The sequence below is a fragment of the Mastigoproctus giganteus genome, chromosome 1 (genome assembly GCF_048544385.1).
Source record: "Mastigoproctus giganteus isolate SK-2022 chromosome 1, ASM4854438v1, whole genome shotgun sequence".
Classification (NCBI taxonomy): domain Eukaryota; kingdom Metazoa; phylum Arthropoda; class Arachnida; order Uropygi; family Thelyphonidae; genus Mastigoproctus; species Mastigoproctus giganteus.
In genome coordinates this window covers 122,906,338-122,932,004 of record NC_143575.1, presented here as the reverse complement: position 1 = coordinate 122,932,004, position 25,667 = coordinate 122,906,338, and the positions used below count along the sequence as shown (strand labels likewise).

Genomic DNA, 25,667 nt, shown 5'->3' with positions numbered 1-25,667 from the left:
GCCAACTGGCATCTCTCATATTGTTGAATTGTACTTCAAAACTGGGTTGGCATGATTGCAACACCGGGGTACATACCCGCCCACTGAACATATGCCAACAAACCTTGAAATGGTGACGTCTGGATAGTGGTATACCCCGAGAATAAGTAACAATAATCTTCTCTATTGGTGAAGCGTTACTTATTCGAGGTAGTGCAATACATGATAACTCGTTGTGAAGGTAGTCACAATATGAGATACAATTAAATCGATGCCATTTTTTTCTCTTACGGAGATGCGATACACGTGTATATGCGATATTTCGTTGCTTTGTTTACAGTGTATTAGCAATCCATGACGTATTACGTCTTGTGCGTTTATTTTATTAATATATATACTCGGGGCTTCACTCGCTGTGCTCGCTTCTTTTCATGAAGTAAAATAAAATACTTACAGAATTTTCGACACTGTGTGTGTCTCTTTCCCTGCTATGAATACGTTACATATGGAAAGCAAGCATGGTACCGCGTGGTCACGCTTACACAGAAGCTTGTTTTACTGTGGTAAAACAAGCTTCTGTTACGTTCGTATTTTAGTATTTGTTATATATTACCACATAACACGCATCTCTCGTCTTCCATTGGCTGAATAAATATCACTAGGAGGAAAATTAGCATTAACATTAGTAGAGGCATATGATGCAAGAAAGCAAGCTTATGCAGTATCAGCCAAAAAAAAAAAAAAAAAAAAAAAAACCACTCCCATTTCACCCCTCCGTTCGTTCGAAATACCTGTCCAGCTGAACCTTAAATTTATTTAGGCTATCAACTTCAACAACAAGGGATGGAAGTCTGTTCCACCAACCAACTGCCCGCTGTCTAAAGGCAAATTTCCGCACATCTATCCTACATCTGTCTTTCCTCAATCTAAATGTATGCCCTCTCAGGTGATTATTCTGAGCAAGAGGAAGAATCCCATCAGCATTGAGCATGCTCAAACCATTCAAGGCCTTATACACCTCTATCAGATCACCTCGCTGGTGCCTAGTCTCCAGACACTGTAATTTGCAAAACTTAAGCCTTTCTTCGTAAGAGCAACCCTTTGTTCCATTCACTAATCTTGTTGCCCTTCTCTGTACTCGTTCCAGCAGCTCTACATCCTTCTTGAAATGAGGCCTCCAGACCTGTATACAGTACTCAAGGTGTGGCCTGACCATTGCCTTATACAAGGGAATAATCACCTCAAAATCCCTGCTAGAAAAATTCCTGTATATCATTGACAAGACACCATGAGCTACTCTTGCAGCTCGTCTGCACTGCTCAGAGAACTTCATATGTGCCTGCACAATTACCCCCAGGTCCTTTTCATCCTCTACCACTGTAAGTGTAGTATCACAGAGTTGATACGTTGCTCTGGGATTGCTGTTTCCCATATGTAGTACTTTATATTTGTCAATGTTAAACTTCATTTGCCACCTCTCAGCCCATCTGCTCAACCTTTCCAGATCCTGTTGCAGCAGCATAGCGTCAGTAGTGTCCTTAACAACTCTGCCAACCTTTGTATTGTCTGCAAACTTGAACATTAAGCTTTATATACCATCATCAATATCATTTATAAATACAGAAAACAATAATGGACCCAAGACTGAACCCTGAGGGACTCCACTAATAACATTAGTCCACGATGAGCAGTGTCCATTGATTACCACACTCTGTCTTCTCCCCCTCAACCATCCCTTTATCCATAGCAGCAAATTGCCTCCAATGCCACACTGCTCCAATTTGTACAATAGTCTTCCATGTGCAACAATATTAAAAGCTTTTCTAAGATCGAAATATATAATACATTATTTTAATGTATAGAAAGATATATATATGTTTTAAAGAAAGCAACAGTTTAAGATATTATTAATAATAAAAATTATGGATTATGGTACCTGGTACACTGCTATATGCAGAAAGCACCAAACGACCATAATTTCTACATAAGTTAGTAGCCGTGAAGGGCAATGTGCTAACATTACGGTACTAGTAACGCTAGTTATGGAGAACAAAGGGCGAACGGAACTGAAATCGCTATCACAGTGAACAAAGAAGGGAGCTAAGATAAAGGAGAAGTAATAAGGAACAATAAGAATAACTTAGTGCTGTTCGTCCTGTGATTTGAGCGCATTTTTCAAGGGCCAGCCGCCGAAACCAAAGGAGGAAATGGCAATAAGTGGGTATAGCCTCTGTTTCTGACATGAAATAACCGCCCCACGTGGTACACGTGAAAAGAAGGTAAAGTTTGTTTAAGGTAGGTAAAGTCAGTTAAAATAATTTGTTTAAATTTAATATAAATTTTGATAATGCGGCGCGTATATTTCATGGCTGACCCGACAGAGGCTTATATATATAATGTTGAAACGACATTATATATATATTTTCAACATTATATATATAATGTTGAAAAAAGTCGCGATTTGAAAGTGTCTGCAGTTCTCTCCAGCTACGATAAGAGGGAGAGGGATTATATGGTGGGAGCCTTGTCAATCAATTCGACCCTGGAGAGATTGTGCAAGGCGCATGGGGTAGAATTTTTTCCCAACGTGGTCTGTGTTTGTTAACAGGAGATATTGCTTCTACAGAGATGGGATACACTTAAATAGAGAGGGTGCAAAATATTTGCTAATGCTATCAAGCAGTGTTAAGGAGGTTGAGGGAGATACAGAGACTAATAGATTTACAGTAGCCGCAACCAGAGGTGGAAGTGATTCTTGAACTACTTTTATTGGAATTATCAGCAGCCTGTAAAACAAGGGGCTGGGGAGTTGAAGAACTGCTGAAGTCATCATTGAACACGCAAATACATGGACTGTTTTAGTAACTAAGAGTAAGAACAGATGCATGTATAATTGCATGTACACCAACGCTAGGAGTATATTAAATAAATGTGATGAATTGAATTGCTGGTCAAGACACCAAAGGCGGATATTATCTCTCTATGTCTTAAAAATGTTTTGCTCCTGGTGATATTTATTAGAGCCAATGGAAGGGAGAAGAGGGACGAGGGTGGTGTGGTACAAGTGGGCGTGGAAATTGCGTCACTGCAATTGCGCAGATAAATAATTACACAGGTGATTTCCTGATTAGATTTCGATCAGTGTGTTATAATGTTAGTATATTAATATAATTACGAGAGGGCTGTATTTTATGTCGCACAAAACGAGAAATAAATGGCGTCGATATAAAAATATGTGTAAAGTGGTCGCTCGGTTGAATAGCATCTCGCCACAAGACGTCGAGAGGTTTGTTACGCGAAGTGAAACGTGTAAGATGTTTCGAAGACGTGAGAACTGTGACCTGTGTACGAGACTTTTCAAGAAGCTGCTCGAGCGGCAGGTGTAAGCAAATCGGTCGATCATGTGAAGGAAACTCTTTCCGAAGCGACTTCAGTAATGATGCCGAGCAAGTTAATACATTTCTTTTTTTTTTTATCTTTTTTTTATTTTATATTGGCTGGGCGTTGGCGATCGAAGTGAGCAGGAGGCAGAGGTTCCTAGTTATTATTATTATTTCTCCCTAATTGGGGTTTCCACATTGTGACGGGTATTGCTACCAAGGACTGCAGAAGAAAAGAGACTTATCACCCATTTAAAGCAGGTCTGGCAGACTAGGTGGACGGAGTCTACAAAGAGTGCCATATCCCGAAAATTTCTTCCAGAAGTCCAAACCGAAATTCCCAACATGGTTCTCCCCAGGCTTACAAGCCACCTTCCTTCTCACAGGGCACGGTTCCATTCGTGCAAAACTGACTTATTTCCATATAACGGACAACCCTCTGTGTAACTGTGGATCCCAGGAAACCTGGGACCACCTTATGTACCACTGCACGCTTTATGAAGACCTTCGACGCATTCTCATTACACAGACTCATTACCTTCCGCTGGATCAAGAAAATCATCTTCTGGAACACGAGCAACACTACCACGCCTTTTCCAAGTTTGCCCAAGACCTTTTTGCCAGGCAACGAACTTTACCTCAACCGTAAATCTCCGCAGCAATGGTGCCATACAACTCCTTCCTTGATTCGTCCCAGGAGTGACAACCACCAGCACAGCTCAGATGCTGCCATCAGGCCTTCCTAGCCATGCTTCCTTGCGTGGTCCTTCGACTGGGCGGGTGGGGGGAGTTGACTCCGAGTCTTACTCCCTCCGCCCCTCTTTCCTGTCTGTTGGGGCATGAGCCTGCTCCACTGATTTGGGGGTCATCTTCTCTATGGACCCCTTATCTCTATCTTTTCCTCCCTGCCTTCAGTCTCCCCACCCCTCTCTCTAACTTACAACTACTAGTGTCCAAATCATCTCTAAATTGCTTGAGCCCTACACCCAGAAAATTAATAATATCAATTCATATAAATAGTACTCCTTTCGGCTGACCCCTGTCTATAACGGTTTTTTTCCTTCATTTTATTTTATTTTATTTATTTATTTATTTTTTAGGTCCTAGCCACTGAAATCTCAGGAAATTAGGTGGCAGGACCTGCCAGAGTAAATAACTATAATAGCATTGTACCTGGTCTTCCTCCACGGGGCGGAGTGTGGACAACGTTGGGTTCCATTAGGGGCCCAGCGGCTAAATGACCAGAGGAACAACGGTACACGACACTACACATGTACAAAATCCATACACTTTTAAACCTCTGACATTGGCAGTGTTCTGTTTCACACCCACAGAGTGTGCATAGTGTGCATAGTATTAGGGTCAGGCGCAACCTGTGGTTTCCCACATCTGCGCCATATGTACACTGTGAAGAAATACAGAACTACTGTAAATGCCAGAAAAGTGTTCTGTGTTGAATACGTAGTTTTGCGTTGGGTTCTGTTGGGTGTCCTGGCATTTGGCCGCAGGGCCCCTGATGGAACCCCACGTTGCCCGCGCCCACCGCTACGAGGTAGCCAGGCTGCCCATTATTCTCTGGCTAGTCTCCACAATGTATAGTACGCAGAGATGGGAGAAACCCCTGGTACCGTTTAACACTAAACACACTCTACACTACCAAGTACACACAACAGCGCGCCCCGACATATTCTGATGCGCTGAGGAATCAACCTGAGACAACAATGGCTATCACAAACACCACCAACACCAAGTCTGCACCCAGGAAGACGCTGTTCCCTACACCACATCTTGTAGTTCCCAAACCAACCACTACTGACAGTCTTAAAACTAACGAAGAGGTCAAGAAGAAAGTCATTGACTCTCTGACGCAAGAATTCCAAACAGCTTAGATTAGAGCCATCAGGAAAACGCGTAACACTGGGATAATAATCAATACAGAAACAAAAGTCGATGCCAACTTGATTATAAATAATGCCAAGATACCGACGCTGGCAGCTCTGCTGAGCTGCCTAGAGAAAAATGCCCCTCAATTGCTATATTCGGCACAGACCCGGACCTGACCCCCACTTCCATCTGCGAGGAGATATACACACGAAACCTCCAACAATACCTACCAGAGAGAGACCATGCAAGCCTACTGGTACCTAAACACCAAACCAAGAAGGGGGAATGGCAGCTCAATAAACTGGGTGGTGGAACTGGCCACAAGGCATGGAGGGTGATAACAAAACAAGAGAGAATATGTATAAACTGGAGCTCCCACCGCTTCAGGGAACACATCGCGGTCCCAAAGTGCTTTCAGTTGTGCCGATTCGGCCACACCACCCACACATGCGTCCAGCAGGAGCCTACCTGTGGTCACTGTGCTAAGAAGGGGCACAACTACTCAAACTGCCCAAATAAAGAAAATGACCCAGCCTGTACAAACTGCAAGTGGCAAAAACTCCCCCAACACACTCAGTCATAGATAACAAATGCCCGGTATATATTAAAGCAAGAAGCACCCAACAATTAAGAATTCATTATGGGGACTCTGCCTAAAAGTTATAACACCACTTCCATTAAATTCTTCCAATTCAATGCACAGCGAGCAATTGGCGTAGCGGGACACATAAGACAAAAGGCTGAAGAAGAAAACCTAGACATCCTCCTGTTGCAAAAACCCTACACCTATGCCGGGGCTGTCCAGAGGTACCCACTCAGCTATAAGATTGTTCAAGTGGACGGAGCAACCCCATGGGCTGCTGTCGTTGTAAGAAACCCGAACATAACCGTTACCAGGATCTCACACCTGTGCCACGAGTGGGCATCTTGTGCACACATCGTTAGTTCCCTAGGAAAACTTTACGTCATATCTTTGTACTGTCGTCCGGAGGTGGACATCCTCCCATACATTCAATATCTACACAAAGTGCAAACTGAACTAACAGAAGCCAAGATCCTGATATCTGCCGTTTACCTCTATGGCACAGCGAGACCGAGGAGCGTAGAGGCTCTAGAAACGGGCAGCAGGTGGAGGAATTCCTAGCCAACAGCAGCTTTGTCGTCATCAATCGCGCCAACAATCTTCCCATATTTAGTTCGACACTCTGGGAGGGCACCCTGGATGCCACCATGGCCACTAGATCTCTAGCTGGTCACCTGAACGATTGGATGGTGCAAGAGGATTTGACTACTTCCGACCACAGGTCCATCACCTTCACTATGCATAGGTCACTCCATCGAATCCAGATAATCAGCTACAAGTAAGAAAGATATGCCATAAATAAAGTAGAGTGGGGTAAATTCAAAGCGGCGATCACCAGAAACGCACACAACCGGTCATCCAACCAATTCTAAAAACAGACCCCTGACCAACATCAACGCTCGGTAACCAATGTTATAGTCAACGCGGCAAATCAATCAATCAATCAATCAATCAATCAATCAATCAATCAATCAATCAATCAATCAATCAATCAATCAATCAATCAATCAATCAGGAGGAGCACTTCCCAGCCGGGAGTTGTCCCGTGGTGGTCGCAAGAGCTCGACCGGCTTAGAAGAGCAATGAACCAGAAGAGACTCGCCTTTCAAAGAGCTAGACGGACCTGGCCACCCCCTGAGATGGATACTCTCAGGCAACAGTACAGGGAGGCCAGGAACACCTATACTGCGATGATTAGGCAGCGGAAAAAAGCTGTCATGGGAGCATATGGTCTCTACTGTCGGCAGCTCTGACCCCTAGAGAATTATCTACCAGATAACCACAAACAACCTGCCTGGGGGGGGGGGGAGGGTAACCCCTTCCACCATCACCCCACAAGGTGTCATGACCAACAACTGGCATGACACAGTTAATAACATACTAGACGCCACTTTCAAAACAATCGATGGGAACAACACCCCTGAACAGCAACTGCTTTGCCAGGCCAATGGCAATTAGCAATTGCTATGCCAGGACAATAGAAATCCCCCAGAACGGAGGAGCCCTTTACCCACTCAGAACTGCGGACTGCCATAAGCAAGATAAGAAATAGGAAAACCCCAGGGCTAGATATGCTTGAGCCAGAGCTGATTAGGAAAGTGGCTGAGTACACCCCAGACCTGCTCCTGTACCTTTACAATCACTGTCTCTATTCAGGCTGTTTCCCACTCGACTGGAAAGTGGCAAACATCAAATTGATCCTCAAAACTCCTTCCAAACCACAGCATAAACCGGACTCCTATCGACCAATTGCCCTACCGTCTGTGCTCAGCAAAGTACTGCAGCAGCTGATCAGACAGAGGATTGAAGTGCACTACACCACTGCAAGCTTAACAGCAAACAAATAATTTGGATTTAAGCCAGAAAATTCGACCGTCGATGCACTGGAATCCATCCTTAACATGGCAGAGAGCTGCCCACAAAAATACTTTCTCCTCATCTCTATTGACTTTGCGAGGGCGTTCGACGCCCCTTTGCGGCCAAGCGTCCTCGCAAGACTCAGGGCTGCCCATCTGCCGACAAACCTCTACAATTGCATAAGAAGCTATTTGACCAACCGACGAGTAGTGGTACAGGCTCCCTATTGCAAGGTTGAGCGAAAAATACACCGGTATATCCGCAGGGCTCTGTCTTAGGACCTGTTCTGTGTAACTATGTACTGGACGAGTTCCTCTCCCTCGACTTAGGGGGTATGCAGGCATTGACCTATGCAGACGACCTCTCCCTAGACCTTACTGCAGATTCAACAGCCCAAATAGAAATTCTTGCGAATGCAGCAGTAACCACACTGCGAGAATGGACGGAAGGCATCGACTCATCATATCAGCCATCAAGACCAAATCCATCTTATTTAATGGCTACCTAACCCCAACTAGACCGCCGCAAATAAGAATCAACAATAGAACAATTAAGCGGGTCGCAAAATTAAGTACATGGGAGTTATCATGGATCGTAATCTATCTTTCACCCCACACCTAAAATATATACAGGCTAAGATGAAAAAATACGCTGCCATGCTTGCCAGAGTCACACTTCGCGACTTGTGCCTAAAAAGGCGCACCCTTGCGATCCTTTATAAAGCAGCCATTATCCCGGGCTACAAAGCCTCAAGAGTGGTAAACCGCAGACGACTGGATATTATACATAGACCCATACCCATGCACTACAAGTGATCACGGACGCTCTCCCTCTTGATCTTGAGGTGACTCGCACCGGCATGCTTCAGCAACTCAGACGTGGCAAAGCCACAACCTTCTAGGACCACACCACGGACCTGGCAAATAATTGTAAAGTTGAGAAGTACAGGCTGCAAACCTACTTAACATCATATGGCAACAACGCTGGACGATGTCTTACAAAGGAGACGTCATGCGAAGGTTCTTTCCGAACTTGCAATAGGTGTACCTATTGCAAAATATTCGACTTGGCTCTACCCTGGTCTCAACGTCACCTACCTTCTCACAGGACATGGAGCTATCCGCCACAAGCTAAACCTCTTCGGACTGACAGATAACCCAGCTTGGGCGTGTGGCTCCCTCGAGACCTGGAACCACCTGCTACACGAGTGTGAGCTGTGCGAAGATCTGCGTGGACACCTCATTACACGAGTCCAATTCAACCCCAAAAAACAAAAACAGGAGCACTACCTACTGGAGGACAAGGGAACCTACAATGCCCTCACTAACATTGCTCGGTACCTCTTTGCAAGACGCCAGAATCTACCTTTGCCGGCAAACCTAGAACAACTAGGATAAATACAACAATCGCAACAAATGACGAACTAAGAGAACACTGGACTGCATTCCAGCTGTGACTAAACTTCACTCTCCCAAATATTGAACCATGGATGGGACATCGATTCCATTTGAGAGCTGTTAACCAATCACATCGCACGACCTATATTGACTACAATCGGACTTTCTGGAATGCACCCTCACTGTGACTGAAACATATTCTATTTAACATCGATCAGAGAATTGACCTGCATCCCACGAGTAACTATTTAATAAAAGACCAAGCAGGACCTGCACAAATGTCAGACAGATCTGGACTGAAAACCTGGACAGAGATCCCTTCACTGCACTGCTGAGAATCCCGAATGGGGCAGTCCTGGCTCCCGGATTGAATCAACCCCATATCTATGCCCTGTTAGCGATCAGGCCGGCTCTCTTGTCTGGCCTACTTTTTACCCTTCACCGGCGTGAGGAGGAGACAGCCCTGCTGTCCCCTCCCCACTTCTTTTCCTTCTGGTGAGGCATGGGCATGCCCCACTGTAAACTGGAGTTGTCTTCCCTATCGGCTCCATATATCTATCTATCTTCCCACCAGTCCTCAGTCTCCCTCCCCACTCTACCTGCAAGCTAGTGAACTCCCCACACAATCTAAATTGCACAATTCAAAATCGATTTCATCCACCATTTTTTGACCTTCTCCTAGCGGTTTCCCTTTCAACGCGATAATTTTTCTTTTTTAGGACCTAGCCACTGAAATCTCTGAAATCTCAGGAAATTAGGTGGCAGGACCTGCCAGAGTAAAATACTAGGTACCTGGTCTGCCTCCACGGGGCGAAAGTGGGGCAACATCGGGCCTCAGTAGTGGTCTGGCGGCTAAAGGACAAGAAGAACAACGATACATGACATTACACATATGCAGGGACCATACACTTTTAAATCTCTGACATTTCCAGTCAACTGGTACAACCACAATGTGAAGTACGTAGAGATGGGGGAAACCCCTGGTGCCGTTTGACCCTAAACACACTTTACACTTTACCAAGTATACAGGGTGGTTGTTGTTACGTCTGGTGTTACTAATGGCCGAAGAACTGTCTTGACTATCCTACAGGTGTTCAGGACTGCGACTCTGTTGTTCTTTTTTAGGTATTCGCTGGGAGACCTACTGCTGCTAAGCTGTTATTAGGGTCTTTAGTACCATACCTGTGGTTGACGCGATGATTGTGATGGTCGTTACTTGTTGCATATGCCACATCTCTTTGATCTCCTGTCTTAGATTCGTGTGCTTCCTGATTTTTTTCCTCGTGTGTTTTCTTGAGGTTGTCAGTGTTGGGAACCACTATGTCAATCAGGTACGTAGCCTTTTCTTTCTTCTCCACAAGGGTACTGTCCGGTCTTCTCCGTTATTATGGCGCGGTTCGAGTACAGCTTGTGGGTTGGAATCTCTAGTACTGCCTGGGTTTCGTACTTGTAGTACGGACGGTACACTTTATTTGATCAACTGGTATTTCCTTGCTAGCTTCTGACGTATTATCCTGGACACCTGGTCGTGTCTACGAGTATACTCAGTCTGAGTGATCACCTTGTATCCCGCAGCGATGTGTTGGATTGTTTCTGAGGCCCGGATTATCCAATGACACGTGTCAACGTGTCATCGGATAATCCGGGCTCCTTGGTGATGTACATGTATTTTCTATAGTTTCGAGTGTTAATTACCTGGTCTTGGACGGCGAGCCTTATGGTTCTTCCTTATGGCCTGGTAGAGTGCTGCTTGTGTGTTTCTGGAAGTAATCCTTCAAGTTATACAATCGCTGTTTTCTGTTGCTCGATGAGGTCTATCAGGCCCCCTTCCTCCTTCTTTCCGAGCTATTGTATGTCTCTACACGGCTGACTTCGGGTGGTGTTGGCGGCTCTTGGTCATCATTGTCCTTGTCTTTCTCATGATATCCTCCAGCTCGGTGTTATCACTGGGACTGTGTAAGTGTCTATGGCTTTAACTGTGTTTCTTCCGTTGAGCTTTGCTTTCAGCAGACTTCTGAGTCTGATGGTATTTTTCGGCCAGGTAGGCCTTGATTTCCTTGTGCTCTAACTGTTGAGCCTGCATCATTCCCAGGTATTTGTAGATCTCTCCCTCTGTCACGTCCTCGATCTGTTTACCAGTCTGCAGCAGATAGTTTCAGTAGGCTAACTTTCCTGGCGCATTCTGTGGGTCTTGTATTATTATTATTATTATTAGCCGTATGGTGCAAGGAAGCCTGAGGCTTTTGCTGCACCAGCCAAAAAAAAAAAAAAAAAACATTCCTGAGTTGCCCTGAGACAGAGAGAGAGAGAATTGAGAATTTATGAAGTAGAATGTGTACAGAAAGGGCAGACAAGATAGGAAGGGAGGAGAGGTTATGCTGTTAGTCAAGAAGAGCATAACATTTAAAGCACTGCATCTAGTTGACATGGGTGGACAGTGCAATGTTGAGTCGATTTGGTATGACGTAAGCAGTAGGAAAGCAAAAATGAATAAGAGTGTGTTATAATATGGCCTAATGACTATGATGAGCACAATGAACAACTGCACATAGAAATAGAACGGCCAGTCAATCAGAATGTCTTATAATGGGGGATTTTAACTTTCCAGATATTGAATGGAATTATAGAAAGCTATAAAGAAAGACTTTTGCTAATTTATTGGATGATTGAGTTCGCTAGCAGCGTCTTCGAGAAACAACCAGAGGGAATATTACTTTTGAGCTGATTATCAGCAGTGATTATTCATGCATTAATAATCTGCAGATAAAGGAACCACTAGGTGGCAGTCATCAGTGTTTTTATGTGATATTTATACTTCACGATGTAACTACCATCAGGGGTAAAGGGGAGGATTTTTGCTTTCGCAAAGGTGATCACGGTGGTCTAAAACAGTTTTTAAATTCTATACTGTGGACCGACTTTTGATGTTACCAATAACAAATTATAAATGGGAGGCATTCAGGGAATTAATCTTGGAAGCTATTAGGCTTTTCATACAAACTAAGAAATACCGTTCAAGGTTTAGGCCTAAATGGATGTCAGCTGAACTAATGAAACTCGTGGCAGAGAAGAAAAATACATTGTATGCAACACAGAAAGCAACGCAAAAGCTATGGTAGATATAATCTAGTGTGTAATCAAGGCGCAAAGGACGTTAGGCAAGCGAAGACAGATTACGAGAAATCATTTTCAAAGGATGCAAAGAAAATCATCAAAGAATTCTTTACTTATGTAAACTCTAGAAGGAAGGGGTTAATCAGATTAGTCAACTTGATAGCGATGATTCGACTTTTGGTGATCCTGCTCAGGTTACTGACAAACTGAATGAGTATTTTGCATCTACATTCACATATAAGGATTTCTGTAGGGAAGTGGAGGCCAGAAATTTATCCAACTGTAACAGAGAGCTAAATGTTTTTTTAATAACTGAAAGCTAAGTGGAGGAGAAATTGTTGAATTTAAACATAAGAAAGGCACTTGGGGTAGATGGGATCTATACAGTGATATTAAGAAATGCAGAAAAGGAAGTAAGCAAACTATTAGCCATAATTATGAGGGAATCATTGGATTCAGGGGTGGTTATCACGGACTGGAGATGTGCAAATGTATCCCCAATTCAGAAAGGAGGATCAAAGGGCGACACACGTAATTACAGACCTGTTTGTTTAAGTTCTGTTCCGAGAAAAATAATGGAGTCACTGGTTAAAGAAGCAATGCAGCATCATCTAGCCAAGACTGCGGTATTTCAGGCACAACATGGGTATTTCAGACAAAAGTATTTCAGATACAACATGGGTTTGTTAAGGGGAAATCTTGTCTGACAATTTATTGGATACTACGATGTAGTGTTGGCTACTACACCGTACAATTGGATACTACATAGTACGATTGGATAATACTTTGTCTGACCAATTTATTGGATACTACGATGTGGTCAGAAAGGAACTGGCAAAAAAAAATAACTTTTATACCATATACTTGGATTTCAGGGAAGCTTTTGATATTGTTGCACATGAAAGACTGCTGTTCAAATTGGATCGGTATGACATTAGGCGGAAGTTGCTAATATGTTTAAAGGGATGGTTGTGTCGGATTCTCGAGAGTTCGGTGTTTGGCCCATTGTTGATGTCTCTATTTATCAATGATATTGTTCAGATATTTCGTGATTAATATACAAATGTGCAGATGATACAAAGTTTGGCAGGATTGCTAATGGCAATAATGACAGTATGCTGCTGCAACTGGATGTAGAGAAGTTGATCAGATGGAGTGAGAAGTGGCAACTGAAATTTAATATTGACGAATGAAAAGTACTGCATATGGGTTGCAGTAACTCCAGAATAACGTACCAACTGTGCAGTACTACAGTGAGAGTAGTGTGGAATGAAAAAGTACTCGGCGTAATTGTGCACTCTGACATGGAGTTTTCTGAACAGTGCAGACAGGCTACCAGAGCAGCTCATGGGGATCTTGTCAATGATATACAGGAATTTTGCTGGTAGGGATAAGGAGGTGATTATTCCCTTTTATAAGGTAATGGTCAGACCACACTTTGATTAATGCATACAATGGCTGGAGACCTGATATAATTAGGATGTAGAGATGCTGGAACGAGTACAGAGAAGGGTAACGAGCTTTAAGGGAGAACAAAGGGGTGCTCTTACCAAGAAAGACCAAGGAATTTCTGCAAATCGCAGCGTCTGGGTCTGGATGCTGCAATTTTTAGCATCCAGCACCGCTGCAATTTGGAGTTTGTTAATGCTATCACCTAGCAGTTATACCACACGTGGACAAAATCTTTACTTTCCTCAAAATTATACAACTTTATAACGCACTATAAACTTCAACCGTAATTAATATTGATAAAAACAGTGCATTTAAGTTTACCATAGTTAGGCGCGTTAAAATATTGTTACTCTTTAGCTGTAAAGCCCACAAACAAACAAACAAACAAACAAAATAGCTGGATATCTTGACTGTCCTATAAGACCAATCGTACCGAATTCTTTAGGGTGTCAATCAAAGGTACTGACACTCGCAAATGACCTTTCGTAGTGCCCGTGCTTGCACTCTATATAGTGCCAAGGACCACGGAATCATGGGTTGTTCAACTACGGAACCTGTATGCATTAACTGCCAAGGTGAATACCCTGAATACTCAAGAGCATGCCAGTGGTGGAAGGTGGAAAAGAGATACAGAGGCTCAAGGCAAAGCTGAACATATCCTATCAGGAGGCAATGATAGCATTGAAGCCAACGAATAGCAGTAAGCCGACATATGCCGAGAAAGTTTCAGGGAAGCACTCCATTGGGACAAACTGAAATGACTGTTCCACTAAAGGAGTCGTTCACCCAAATGCCTCGCTATTTATTAAAATTAAAACACACACACACACACACACACACACACACACACACACACACACACACACACACACACACACACACACACACACACACACACACACACACACCTGCCAATTCCTATATCCGTACCTTCTAATGCTCGACTACTTCCAAAACAAAGTGATACCTTCTCTTCTCTTCTTGGTGTTCAAGTAGGTCAAGAACTCCTTATCCCCGTGCTTTCCTCTCTTATCAAGTAATCACAGTCAATATGGCCACGGGAATCATTGCGCTTGGAGCGTTCCTTCGCCTCGTCTCCGGTTTTCAGCACATCTTCTAGCAAACCATAACCGGCAAGTACTAACGACAAAGTCTCAAAGTGTATTTGTAAGTTAATGGCGGCTTCCAGGGTGTCCCCTATATCCGCCGTTTGTTAGGCTTTTTCGCCAATTGCCGGCTGAAAAAAAAAAAAAAAAAACAAAGTCGGTTCGAATTTGAATTTTGGGGAAAAAAAAAAAAAAAAAAATTTTAATTTTAAATTTTTGAATTTTGAAGGAAAAAAAAAAAAAAAATTTTGCATCTAATAGATGAAATTTTGAGTTAGGTGTGCAGTAGTGTTGTGTGCAGTAGTGTTGTGTGCAGTAGTACTAACGACAGATTCAAATGCTGCCCTCACTGTAAGTGATCGACGGTGACCTTCAAGAAGTGGTCAACAACCAAAAATACAGAAAGAGAATCCTCGCTGAACTGATAATTTATAACTGTGCTTTTGCCTGGCATAGTCTCGATGTGTATATTTTGAAGCATGTATATATTTCTCATATAGATTTCTTTGTATGTGTATCTCTGTCTTGTATGATGTAAATGTGTGTTGTAAACTCCTGGCACCACCTGTAGGTGATTAAAAATTCTATTCTATTCTATTTTTCATAATTTTTAATTTGCTTTCAATATTTTATTAATATTGAAAAATATTATTAATTTCATTATTTAACATTGGTGTTATTGACAGTAATGTTATTTAATTTACGTATTTAATATTAATTTCATTCATGATTTCATTGTTAGCCTTTTTCCTCTAAAACTAGGATTGGCAAAATTATAAAATACGTTACAGTCATTACCATCGTTTGTAAGAACTGCAATGACGCTGCGAGGATGGACAATTCACACGCGGGTCAAGTGGGAGAATGTCGTAGCAGCATGTCAAATGACATAAATTTAATGAAAGAGGTGATTAAATTTGAATTTGTACACAATTTATCTTCCACTTTCAGATAACAGGTAGATTATTTCTCAAATTCATATCGAAATTAATAATACAAATCCTCTCTCTCTCTCTCTCTCTCTCTCTCTCTCTCTCTCTCTCTCTCTCTCTCTCTCTCTCTCTCTCTCTCTCTCGTTGCACTTCGTGTTCTGCTTCAAATGTAGGGGGAATTTCAGTTAAGTAGAAATTTCAGTAACTTTTTTTTTTATTATTATTATTATTCCATTACTGAACTACTGTAATGAGGACTGGGCTGCTTAAAGGAAATGTGCTGGGCTGGTCCCCTTGAGCCTCTTTCGAAGAGCACTTTGGCAGTTTGTTACTTGGTGGATATTAATGTGATCTCAGACTCATCATGCTGAAAAACAGTTTTAATTAACATTTATCGTTTGAAGAAAGGGAAATCTAATGGATTTCCCTCAATATCCATTACTTATTACGACCTCTTTATGAAATGCTTTTGCGTTATGTAAATGTAATGTTTTATCGTTTCCCAGAAGTGACTTTAGTGAGACCTAAAATAAACTCGGAGAACTGCAAAGTTTTCCTAAAGATTCCAAAGATAATTAACGAATGATTAATAATACAAAAGTTATGTGTACATTCCTTATGAGAAATTTAAATAAATCCGTAGCTAATATGTAAGAAATTGCTTTTTACTGATTAAAATCTTTTGTTTGCTCAGCACGATTTTATCAGAGACCTCCAGGATACGCTGTAAGAAATTCAATATATTATGAATAGTAGCTTATCTTGCTAATTAAGAGAGTCGGCAGCGCTACAGAAAAGCACACCCACCAAACATTTATTTCACACAATTATTTTGACAGCAAATGTACGTGTGGGATTCGTTATGGTATTATTATTTTAGTGACATGGGTGACTTAGCTTCGTATTTCATTTCGCGTACCCTTTCCATAAACGTAATAGAGTAGAAAGCTTTATATTGAAGGGGGTCGGAAACCCATGACACGCAAGCTGCGTGTGGGTCATAGGTTATTTGGAGCGTCCTACAGAGTGTTTTACTGATAAGCTAAAATCCTACATTATATGCTTAAGAATTTTGATAAACCAAAAAATAGAAAAACATAGAGAAACAAGTAACAAGAAGAAAAGTTGAAAGTGTTTTCAATAGTTTAATTCTTTTTTAATCTTTTTTATGTCTGACTGGCGATGAACTCTTTATCTCGATGTAAGCCAATTCGATCAGATGTTACTTAAGCGAAGGATTGTTTTCTTTTTTATTGTTAGTCAATAACAATAATTTTTCTTTTCTTTTTTTTTATTTTTAGTTAGAAAATAGCCTAAGTGTTTTAAAAGTATTCTCTTAGATATTTAAAGTAGCCTAAAATGAAAATAATGAACAAAATGTTGATTACTTTTAAATACATAAAGTTTTATGTTACTTTTATTTAAGTTTATGTTTTGTTAATTATGACTCCTCCTGTGTCAGAGGCCTTATAGTTGTGATGGGTAGGTAACCTTGCAACTTTTGGCATACCTGTATACTGAAATTGCAATAATCACACACTCTCTCTCTCTCTCTCGCTCTCTCTCTCTAATCGAATCGCTACTCGAATGTTGCTATAAATAAAAATAATTAAACCTACGCCGTAGTTTTAAAAGTATTCTCTTAGATATGAAAATAGCCCAATAAAAAATGGACACCTTGTAAAGATAGGTTACTGTATAAAATTTCGTTTTTCTTATTGAAGAAAAAATGTGAACCCGCTGGAATATTTTCTTTACAAGAAAATATTGCAGGGAGCAGTATTTTCTTTTAGTTCTTTTTTGTTGTTGTTTTTAAAGTTTAATGTTTATTGCCAAAAAAAAAAAATATACCTTGCGTTATCAACGTTTTACGTGAATGCAAAACTGATACCACGAGTATAAAATTCAGAAATGATGTGTAAATAATAAATATACTCAAGCTCTTCTTAATCTTCTAGTTGTGCTTTTCGCGTTATGACGTTAAAAGACGAAGATTTTTAAAATCGGCAATTCGTTTTTTTTTTTTTTTTTTTTTTTTTTGGAATTTCGGATAATTAGCAGCAATTAAGAGTTCAAAAATCCTCCAATACTTAAGGTACTGTTGGAAGTATCTTTCAACATCGATTCTCAGTGAATGTATGATGCTGTCTAACTGCATTTGTTTTTGAACCTCTAAACCGTCCATAGTTCCAAATAGAACCCATGAATAATATATTTGTTTTCTAAGTATTATTCTTCGTATCACCCTTTCCCCCAAAAGTATGGCAGGCTTGCTTGTGAAACACACCTGCATACACATGTACAGACCATCAAAAGTATTTGCAAAAAATTCCAGTGTCCAAAATTTAATTTTAGTTTAAAAACGACTATGGAGTTTTGAATGATAAAAATTATTTATTGGCGCTATAAAAATAAGCAAGCACGTACCGTATATTCCGGCGATAAGTCAACTTCTGTTTTTGCCAAGAAAATCCGTCTATGCATATATTCGCTGTGCAAGTCGGTACATTTTTTTTTTTTTTATTATGTTCATATTTCTCATCTCGTATTGAAATGAAATCTACATTAAGAACTATTGTACTTTTTCACGTTTATATTGAATTTCAACGTTTATATTGTACTTTAAACGTTTATATTGTGTCATTTTATTACAATGCACAGTAAACAAAAAAAAAAAAAAAAAAAAAAAACAGCTACATGTGACGACGTCGCATCGTTCTTATTTTGCTTTGTGTATTTGGAGCCTCTGGTTACACCACTCTGTCTGCTTTTCAAACAGCTAATGTTTGCAAACAAACAAACAATAGCTGTTTTTCACTCAGCTGTTAAGCTTTTTTTCCTATCATTATCACAAATATATGGTATATTTGTGAAAATATACCATATTTTCACAAATAAATTAATTTGATGTCGTGAGTTGTATTACTGAATGTATTATGTTAAGAGTAAATGCTGGGAATTTGTAAACTAAATCTTCACATATTGGCGACACTGCCTTCAGTCATTTGTTTCATGACCATTAGATATCCATGTGGCAGTGTTTACCAGTGTGAGCCCAGTTCATTTTTAAGGTTATCCTGTCAACTTGTACAGAAAAGCGAGCAACATTTCAACAGGCAAGTGTTTGAACAATTCGAACTTATTTTGTTATATTTGTGGAAGTTATGTAGTCCTGAAACAAAGATATTAGAGAATTGTAAAAAAAAAAGAAAAAAAAAGAAAAAAAAAGTGTATTGTGCTAATTTTGGAGTGAAACTCGGTAACCATGATAAACAATGAGCTCCATATAAAGTTTTCTGAAGTTGTATTTCACAACATTTTGCAGTATTCTTTACTGCACAATGTAGAAGCACTAAGACTGTGGAAAAATGGGGAAAAGAAGGCCATGCCATTCAAATGCACAGCTCAAATTGTGCTTTTGAAAGTAACGTATTGGATCAAGTTGTTGATAAATAAGAACATGGTTGGTTGGTCTGTGCTGACTTCAGCATTAGCATAGACATATGATGCAAGAAATCAAGCTTATACTTGTTTGTCCAAAAGTCTGTCCAGTTCTTCATTCAATTTATTTAAGCTATTAACTTCCACAACGACAGATGGAAGTTTCTTCCAGCAATCAACTAAACGCTAGCTAAAGACAAATTTTCGCACAACAATTGTCTTTTCTCGATTTCAGTTATGCCCCCTCAGGTGTGTAAGGTGAGAAAGAAGAAGAATCTCATCAGCATTGAGCCTGCTCAAACCATTCAAGCAGGGCTGTACTTATAAATACACGCATGAGGCGTTAGCTTCGGACCTCACGATAGAGGGGGGGGGGCTCTGAAATATGAAATTTTTAAAGCGATTTCTTTTTTTAACGCCCTGATCTAAACTAGGGCCCACTTGTATCTGCCATGTTTACATTGTAAACAGAGACAGGTGAAATTTACTTTAAGTGTGAAGGACTCATTTCTCCGAAAGAACAGATTAATTTCCAGAATAAAGGAAAATCACTTTCTCCTAATTCTCTAATAGGGTGTAACAGTAGAACACAAGCTGACCACGGCGTATTATCCGCTTCGGGAATATGCCTTAATCTTTTCCACTGGCTATGAACACAAGAAAGCAATGACCAGCCGGACTTCTCGGTATAGTATGTGGGAGACGTGGTTGTAAATGTACAATGGCGGACAAGAAAACTGCATCACCTTAAAAAAAAGTAACATTTGTAGTAAAACGTGGCAATTAGGTATATCTGGTGGAGTCATTTTAATTGATTTCATTCATAGAGATATATATCCCATCTAACAAATGCATTTCGAACACATCTGCAACCCACACTGCAGCGAAAAACACATTACATATTTGCAAAATTCACAAGTGATGCAGTTTTTTTGTCGGCAACTGTATTGCGATCAGTAAATTGCAGAATGTTAATCCTTTTAACTCTTAATTCATGCTTTCTACAGCAGCAGCAGCTCTATTACCTAAAGGCCAGAGGTGAGAACAATGCGTACCCAGCCTCTCTTGAAATCCGTCCGTTATATGGAAATTTTATTCGCTCTGCAGAAACTCTTTTAATTGGACCATCCATGGATTTGAGAATCTATATAAGCTGAGACCTGAAAACTTTTAACATTTAGTTTAATTGTTAATGTGCAAAGTTAAAGTGTGATACGTAGGAGTGCACACACTGAAGTAAATATAGGTATGTATCTATCTCTGAAAGTAGCGTTGTAGTTTAATAAATTTTGATTCTGTTGTAACAGAAAATTTAAATATCAAATCTATGTTTCGTTATCCATTGTTACTGTGACATACGTTTAATTTATTGAAAGAATTTTGTTTTTTCACTCTTAAAACATGAAATTAATTCAAGTGTCAATTTTTTTTATATTGAATCATTATCAGTTATATTACTTTTAAGCTGTCACTATCTCATTTGAATTAAAAATATGAAATTATTAATAAACAACGAATTAAATGAAGCAGTAATTAAAACAATGATATATTAATATTTAAAACGGCATTGATCACAACAGCAGCAGCTATGCCAAAGAAGAAAACGTTTCAAATATTGAGTATATATACAATTTCATTAATTGTGGATTTAGAGCGACATTTCCGAATGTCGAAACGATTCGGAAAATGAAACAATTCTGAAAATATTTCTCACAATGCCTGTGACAAACGCAAGCGGGTAACGGTCATTTTCTGTGCTTAAACGAGTTAAAAACTATTTGAAGAATAATTTAATTTAAGATAAAATGAGTAATTTGTCATTGTTATTTATTGAATGTAAACGATGATTTAATAGATATTTTTTGCCAAGGCAAAGCCAAGGAAAAATATTTATGCACATAAATTATATGAACTCATAATTTAGCTATTGCATTGCTATTTCATAATGTACTTGCTAATATTTACTGCTAACAAACAAGATGTGGATGTTTTCATATTTTTGTAACAAAATTTTTGATATTATTTATATATGAAGTTTTTTTTTATTTTGTTATTTTTGGACTGGTATCCTAAAAGGGAGCTCCGCAAGACCTTAGCGCCTGGGGCCCCGAGAGGTGTAAGCACGGTCCTACTTTCAAGGCCTTATACGCTTCAATCAGCCCATCTCATAGGTGCCTAATCTCCAGAATATTTGCAGTACTTAAGCCTTTCTTCTCTATACTCATTCTAGCAACTCTACATCCTATCTAAAATGAGGCCTCCAGACCTGTACGTAGTACTCAAGGTGTGGCCTGACCATTGCTTTACACATGGGGATAACCACTTCCTTATCCCTTCTAGCAAAATTACTGTATATCATTGACAAGACCACATGACCTGCTATGGCAGCCTGCCTGCAAATGTTCAGAAACCTTCATATCTGACTGCACAATTCCCTCAGATTTTTTTCACTCTCCACTACTCTGAGTGTAGTACCACATAGTTGGTACATTTATCTGGGGTGTCTGCTACCCATATGCAATACTTTGCATTTGTCAATGTTAAACTTCAGTTGTCATTTCTCAGACTATCTGCCCAACTTTTCTAGATCCCGTTGCGGTAGCATACTGTCATTAATAACCCTGCGAACCTTTGTATTATCTGCAAAGTTGGACATTATGCCTGATTATACCTTCATCAATATCATTGATAAATATACAAAAAAAACAATTGGATCAGCACATAATCCTAGGAACCTCCACTAGTTGGACATTATGCCTGATTATACCTTCATCAATATCATTGATAAATATACAAAAAAACAATTGGATCAGCACATAATCCTAGGAACCTCCACTAATAATATTAGTCCACGAACAGACGTGTCCATTGATTACCACTCTATCTTCTCCCACTCAACCATCCTTTTATCAATTGTGGAAATTTCCCTTAATGCCACACTGCTCCAAGTTGTACAGTAGTCCTCCATGCGCAACAGTATCAAAAGCTTTCCTGAAACGCAAGTTTATAATATCAAAATTATCTTTTACACGCAGTTTCTTTGTGACCACATCACAAAGAAACTGCGTGTATTCAATCAAATTGGTCAGACAAGAGTTCCCCTTAACGAATACCTTGCTCTGTCTGAATTATTACTGCAATCTTGTCTAAATGATCCTGATGCTTCTTTAACCTAATTGCTCATGTCATCCTTTGAAGCGACTGTGAAATGGAGATACATTTGCACATCTCCAGTAAGACGTGACCTCTCCTCAGTCCAACAATGCTCTGATAATTATGGATAAGGTTTGCTTACTTCCTTTGCCGCTTCCTTCAATATAGCTGGATAGATCTCATCCACCCTAGGTGCCTTTCTTATCTTTAACATCAAAAATTTCTCCTCTACCTTGCCCAGTTATTACAAAATCATTTAGCTCCTTATTACAGTTACTAAGCTTCTGTTCTCCACTTCCGTACAGAATCTGATTCAGTACCTTCCTTCTAGAGTTTATATAAGTAAAGAACTAAAGAACTCTTTCCTGTTTATCTTTTCATCATTTGCCAAATATTTCTCATAATCTGACTTCGCTTGCGTAACCTCGTTTGTGCCTTGATTATAGACCAGCTTAGCTTATATCTACCATAGTTTTCTCTGTTGCCTGATAATTTATATGCTTCCCATGCATTTTTATTCTCTGTCACGAGTCTCATTAGTTGATCTGATATCCATTTGGGCCTAAACCTTGAACAATATTTCTTAGTTGGTATGAAAAGCCTAGTAGCTTCCAAAATTAGCTCTTTGAATGCTTCCCATTTAGAATTTGCTGTTGGTAACATCATCATTGATCCTAGTGCATAGAATTTAAAAACTATCTGAGACCACTGTAGTCAATTTTACCAAAGAAAAAACACTTCCCTTTAACTCTGATGGTAGTTACGTCTTTAAGTAATTCCCACATCACTACACTATGATCAGTGCCACCTAGTGGTTCCTTTATCTGCAAATTCTGATTGCATGAATAATCACTGTTGCTAATCAGATGAAGTATATTATTCCCTCTGGTTGCCTGTCGAACATGCTGCTTTATAAAATAATCATCAATAAATCCACAAAAGTCTTGCGTTATTGTACGAGTGACCCACTCCCAAGTTCCAGTCAATATCTGGGAAGTTAAAATCCCCCATTATAAGATATTCTGATTTACTGGCACATTCTATTTCTCATTGTACAGTTGCTCATCGTATTCCTCTGGGGCATTAGGCCTATAACACACTCCTACCCTCATTCTTGTTTTCCGAGTGCTTATTTCGCACCAAAATAACTCAACAGTGCACTGTTCACCAATGTCAACTGGATGCATTGCCTTAGATTTTGTGTTTCTTAACTATCAGTATAACCCTTCCTCCCTTCCTATCCTTTATGTACTCATTTTACTCCTCAAATTCCAATTCTGCATTCCTCATATCTGTGTGACCCCACGTCTGTTATTTCCCAATAATATCCTTCTTTGATGTCTTGACCAACACTCAAATTCATCAAATTTATTTACCATACTCCTAGCATTAGTATACATGCAAGTATCCATGCCCCTGTTCATACTCTTTTTGTTACCCTAACACAGCCCATGTATTTACTTGCTTCATGACGACTTCCAACAGTTATTGAAATCCCAAGCAACTTACTTTCCAGGCTGCTACTCATCCACTCTGCCTGCGGCTACGCGTAATCTATTATTCTATGAATTCCCCTCCCCATCATAGATCAGTTTTTAAAAATGAGAAGTGAGTGTTTATTAGACTTTTTTTTTCACCACATTTCCCTTTTTAATAGTATTTTCAACGTGTATTTAGATATCCTAGTCTGGTAAAAGTATCATTTTGTTATAATTTCAGTTTACAAATTCTGTCAAAATTAATGAAAATTTCTGAAAAGTCTAATTTTCTTTGATTTTTGAATAAACCTAAGTTTATGGAAATCAGCATGAGAAAATGATACAGAAACACCCTTTTCTGAGAAAAAATAACACTGCTCTAGTATTTGAATTCATATATATACTATTTAGTGTTGTACCGTGTATTTGTTTTTCTTTAAACAATATACTGTATATGAAGTGGGTTTTCTATATGACACTGACAATCTTGAAATGTTTGCTTTTATTATTTTGATTAACTGTTTCTTCTGATGAAAAAGCTGAACAAATTGTTATTTACGATGTATGTTTGTGTAAAAATATATACGTAATAAATTTAAAATGCATAATATGCATAATATAATATCATGGAGTTTTAACCACCGTGTTTTATTCAAGTGTAGTACTTGAACAAAATATACAAAAATTATAATTAAAAACTATACTCGGCGCATAAATAAAGTTTAAAATTTTACAGTTTTTCAGCACTTCCAAAATCGACTTATACGATTATGGTATAACATGAAATAATCGACTTATGAAATATATGTTATCTATTGAAGCTTGACCCTAAACAATATGTTTATTAACTGTAGGTACGTCCACTTATTTTTATTTTGTTTTATTTGAAATACTGCGTCATACGGAGTTATGTATGAATGGTTGAAGTTAGTTTCTAGCCTTTGAAACGTTAGCTAGGATACAGAGAATATGTAAAATATTCTCCATTGTCTCCGCAGCAGGAAACAACAAAAAAAAAAAAAGATTCTGTAAAGTTATAAATTTTTAAACTTTGTTTTCTTATTTCTGTCATTTGGTGTGCCCAACTGCAATTACCTCACATTAGGTGACAAATCATTTAAAAAAAAAGAAAGGATAAGCCTATCTAACTTTAGCCTAATTTATAGAAATGAGTACCTGAACAGTATGAAAAGTAATATTTCTCATTCTTTCATCAGTGATCAATATTTTTAATTTGATTAAAACGTTTTTAAAAGGCAGAATTTAGGAAAAATGTGAAAATTAGGAAATATAAAGCAAACAATTTAATTACCATTTTGTGGACCAGGTCCTGAAATTCTTTCACCGACTACAATCTCTTCGCTGGTACTAGAATATATTTGTGTTATAGATGTCAGGCACTGAATCTTCATCACGCCTTGCTGAATATCATCTGCTGTCACAACATATGTCAGGCGTATTCGAGTAATATGCATTCCTTCTCCGTACCTTTGTAATGGATAACGTATTTCTGTATCCGTTACCTGCAAAACAAAGAAAGAAAATGAATCGGGCGCTCTAAACATTATTTTACCCTCCAAGTGAATTATAGAACAAGCAGCTAAAATGATGCCTAAATTTTAACATTAGAAAACTCTTTTCTTATTTGGATATGAAAATAATCTTTCAAGCACTTTTGTTTGCAGAAGATATTTAGACAAGGATGATGAAGGAGTTATTTTTCAGTCTTAGCTGAATCATTGCTACTCACAATATAATATAATTTATAATAAGTGGTTCAATTTGCTCTTTGAGGAGGCCACAAATTTCCTTATACGAATTTTCAATAATTATGTGTTAGTTTTCATGTGCGGTTTGTATTTAATGATGTGTTAGATATACTTTTATCAGTCTCTTAATATGACAGGTTTT

General features: G+C 39.3%; 1 protein-coding gene across 1 annotated transcript in view; it reads right to left on the bottom strand.

Annotated features, from left to right (window-relative positions):
* LOC150091119 (uncharacterized) overlaps positions 1–25,667 on the bottom strand; it is a 994,562-nt gene that overhangs the window by 75,888 nt on the left and 893,007 nt on the right. Inside the window, exon 6 of the mRNA XM_090382033.1 lies at positions 25,069–25,279. Coding sequence (XP_090238159.1) covers positions 25,069–25,279 — 211 coding nt within the window. The remainder of the gene's footprint in view (positions 1–25,068; positions 25,280–25,667) is intronic.